The sequence below is a fragment of the Limulus polyphemus genome, unplaced genomic scaffold (assembly GCF_000517525.1).
Source record: "Limulus polyphemus unplaced genomic scaffold, Limulus_polyphemus-2.1.2 Scaffold403, whole genome shotgun sequence".
Classification (NCBI taxonomy): domain Eukaryota; kingdom Metazoa; phylum Arthropoda; class Merostomata; order Xiphosura; family Limulidae; genus Limulus; species Limulus polyphemus.
Window position 1 is genome coordinate 187,200 of NW_013666013.1, and position 3,916 is coordinate 191,115.

Consider the following 3,916-nt stretch of genomic DNA (forward strand, 5'->3'; position numbering starts at 1 on the left):
TGAAGGGGGCTTTTTTTGTTTTCTGGGGGTTTTTTTTCCGCCCTTTTTTTACATTTGCAAAATTTTTTTTTTTTTTTTTTTTTTTTTTAAATTATTTTGGATGTTAATCATGGGGCTTGAGTTTATTGTTTATTTTCTTCATTTATGATTGAAAAAAAAATTTTGAGATGTTATATGAATACTAAGGCTCATGCTTCAGACATGGAGTCTTCTCATGCCCCTCCTCTACCACCTCATGGGTCTAATGCTACCTAGAGGGGGTAACTGATTTTCTTATAGAACCAATGTAATCTAACAAAGAAATTGGTTATATTAAATATTCATTTTACTTATAGATAGGTGTATGTAATCTAACAAAGAAATTGGTTTTATTAATTATTCATTTTACTTATAGATAGGTGTAATGTGAAATTAAAAGCAACCATAAACATTTTGTTGTTTTAAAATTAGATAGTTTCATCCCTTCTTTCTCTTTCAAATGCTGTACATACTTTGAAAAACAGGTAATTTAATTATATCTTTACAAAAATTATTTACCTATTTTTAAAATATTAAAGGCTCAAAGATTTCCAAAGCAATAATAATATCTTTTTGGTTAGGTTTTGTTTACTTGTATAAATAATTACTATTAACATATAATATCAGATGAAGTTAAAGTTTTAAATTCTTGGGTGTTTCTTGTTATATAAGATATAGCTAAAACTACGCTGTAAACAAACAAAAAAAAAAAAATATGTAAATTTCCAATTGTCTTAGTTCCCTGTAGATTTCAAAGTTTATGACAGTAAAAAAATTTACTATTTTTAAAGAACATTTTTTTTCTTGTTATAAAATTCCAAAGCAATAATTATTTCCCACACTTTTTATACTAAAGTTTTTGCTTTAACTCTAAAAGTAGATTTTAATAGTGTAAGGTTTTCATTAAATTGTTTTGAAAAAATGAACTTTCAATTACTACGAACTATGCAAGTTTTCCTTATTTAGTCATCATTTTTAGTATAATTTTATTATCTATATCTTAGTAGTTTATTTAACATGTACATTAAGACTATAAATGAGTCCAGTACTCATAATGTTTTAGCATTCTTTTAATGTTATTCCTATATTTTATTGTTAGATGTATGCCATTGGGATTATTTCAAACAGATGTGATAAACTAGTAGGTGAAGTAAAAGTACACATGGAGCTGTTCTTTATTTAAATTTGATCAATTTTGTTTAAGTAGGTGGTCACGTGTTTTGCTAAACATTCATTTTTGTTGCTGTTTTTGTGTGTTATAGTTATTTTATATTTATTTTTAGGACTACCATGTTATTTTAATATACACACCACCAGATCAAGGGGAAGCCTTGGTGTATGACTTAGACAGCATGTTATCTTTTCCTGTAGACTTTAGTACATACGGTAGTCAGACGTTACGGTCTGACTTTCTATTAAAACCAGAATATCACAGGTGAGTCACTTACAGATTATGGTCTTGCACCTTCAAACTGAACATTGCCTTTTTTTTTCTTTTGTGTCTACTACTTTTATATCATTCATTAATTTTTTAGGTATTTGATATGGTTCATAATTAAGAGAAGCAAAATTGATGTTGTTAATAATATGAAAAATAACCAGTCAGTTAGATGATAATGTTAAATCTTTAAATTTTTTTTAAATACTATCCTCTAATGTTATTACTTTTAAACTTTTGGTTCAAACAATTTTTTGTAATAAACTGATACTCTTGCTTTATACTGTATTATTCTATACAAAGCATGAATAAGGTTTATTTTTGCTTGTTTGTTTATGTTGTACAATCTGAGGTTCCCATTCTTTGTCTGGGTTATGAACTTAAAAAATGTGGGATTGAATGTTATGATAAATAACACAAAAAATCCTAACTTTCACACAATTTATTTATAACATATTATGACAGTATTCATTATTACCTCACCAAAAGTTTTGTACAAGTTTTAAGAACTCCATATATGTATATACTTAAAACATGGTATGCACTGTGCGATGGTCAGGGTGACTTTATATGAAGAGGTAGCGGCCAAAGTAGTAGCTGTAGGGGTGCTTTCTGTTACCTGCTTTCAATACCCAACTCTTATTGTCCTTCCACACTGTTTCACATTATTAATTAATTGATGGTTATTGCCCATTGAAGTGTCTTACGGAATAAAGTTATTACGTACAGTTCAAAGTAGCTAGTGGGTATGACTCAAGAAACGGCTCTTCATATCAGATTCTTTCACCTTTATAATTTTGTGATACAAGTTTCAACATAATTTCTGTATTGAACAATTTCTTCTGTTAGTTATTAAACAAGAAATATTAATGAAGTTAAGCTTTTTATGAGAAGAATGTTAAATTTAAGCATTGTCAGTTACCATTATTCATATCATATACTCTACCCCAACAATAATAAGAGAATTGTTAGTGAGTTATGGAAAAGAGGGAAGATCTGAAAGTCACAAAAAATTCCTGCACTTTTTAAGAATGGTACTTTCCCAAATTTTTAAAAAATGAACCGTAAAATGTGCTATTGACATCTTACAGTGCTTTTTCTTTAAAGCTGTATACTTAGGAAGAACTTGGTTTTTGATAAGTCCTTTTTAATTAAGTTGTCAAATGTATTCTGTCACTTTTCTGTTTCTCTTCAGAATGAATGACTTGTTTTGCTCTTGTGTTCAAAATGTACGTATTTATATATTTTGCTATTTGCTTTTAAAAGTTCAGTAGAATTCTACAGTTATGTTATAAATAAAATTTAATTGACACTGAAAAAAATATAGTATAAAATAGAAATTAAGCGTTCATAAGGAGGGTCATTCTTTATTTGAGAATTATATTTGACAAAACACAGAAGAACATTCCACTTTTTAATAGATTAATATATTTTTTCAGTGACTCTCCATATTTCAATGTAAAAAATATAAAATCTTTTCCTTCTTAAGATTGGATGTGAAGCAATTTGTCATGCCTTTAGTTCCTAATTTTAATTTATGGATTTTCTCATGTATTCAGTCAATAAAAGTTTCCATATTTTTATGTCACCAAAGGGTTAAGTATTCTTTTTTTTTTTTAATTGCCCCATTGTACAGAAAATTTCGTGTCATTCCTGGGGAGGTCTTTCTAAAGAAGTTTGCTTCAGACCGTTCTCGGATGAAAAATTCGGATGGTGCTTGGATAAAATCTCCTCCTCCCTTCCCCTGCATCCAGACATCAGGTATTCAAACTCTTTAACTTTGTTATGCTAAAACTTTAAAATAGCTTAGAAAATACTGTCTCTTCATAATGCTTCTGTTCTTTAGACCTTCATAACATTTCTATTTTTCAGTGTTTCTATAGTATGTATGTTCTATTTTTATTAATATCAGTTTTCCAATAATGTGCATACTTGCATATCATATACTCAGTGCTCAATGTACATTAATTTAATATTTCCTCATTTCGTGAAACACTTTGTATATCTGCCCCTTGGTGACTCAATGTGAAGTCTGCAGGCTTGCATCTCTTAAAACTAGGTTTTGATACTAGTGATGGGTAAAGCACAGATATCCCATGTGCTTAACTACAACCAAACTAACCATAGTTTTTTTTGTTTTTTTATTATTATTATTATATAGGACATAAAAGTTTAATATCAGCTCTGCATGTTTATAGCTTCTCTACACATCTTACGTTATTAGCATCAGTGGGAAATCACCTAAAGTTTCAACATCCCAGATATAATAATAGTTTAATTAATGATGACAAGAAACCCACTTAAAATAAAAAATGTATAGCAGAGACGGCTGGTATGGGTATTAAAAACTTTAGTTAAAATAAGTACAAGAACAAAATTTTGGCCTTCTTAGGTCATCTTCAGGTGAACAAAGACAGTTTGAAACTGACCATTACTGGGCACATGTCCTAGGGACGAGAG

The 3,916-nt window shown here is 28.8% G+C and overlaps 1 protein-coding gene across 7 annotated transcripts in view; it reads left to right on the forward strand.

The window, feature by feature from the left end:
- LOC106458005 (protein N-terminal glutamine amidohydrolase-like) overlaps positions 1-3,916 on the forward strand; it is a 22,318-nt gene that overhangs the window by 14,565 nt on the left and 3,837 nt on the right. For all 7 annotated transcript variants that reach the window (XM_022384122.1, XM_013917452.2, XM_013917453.2 and 4 more), the window contains exons 5-6: positions 1,302-1,453; positions 3,093-3,217. In XM_022384122.1, the coding sequence (XP_022239830.1) occupies positions 1,302-1,453; positions 3,093-3,217 (277 nt within the window). The remainder of the gene's footprint in view (positions 1-1,301; positions 1,454-3,092; positions 3,218-3,916) is intronic.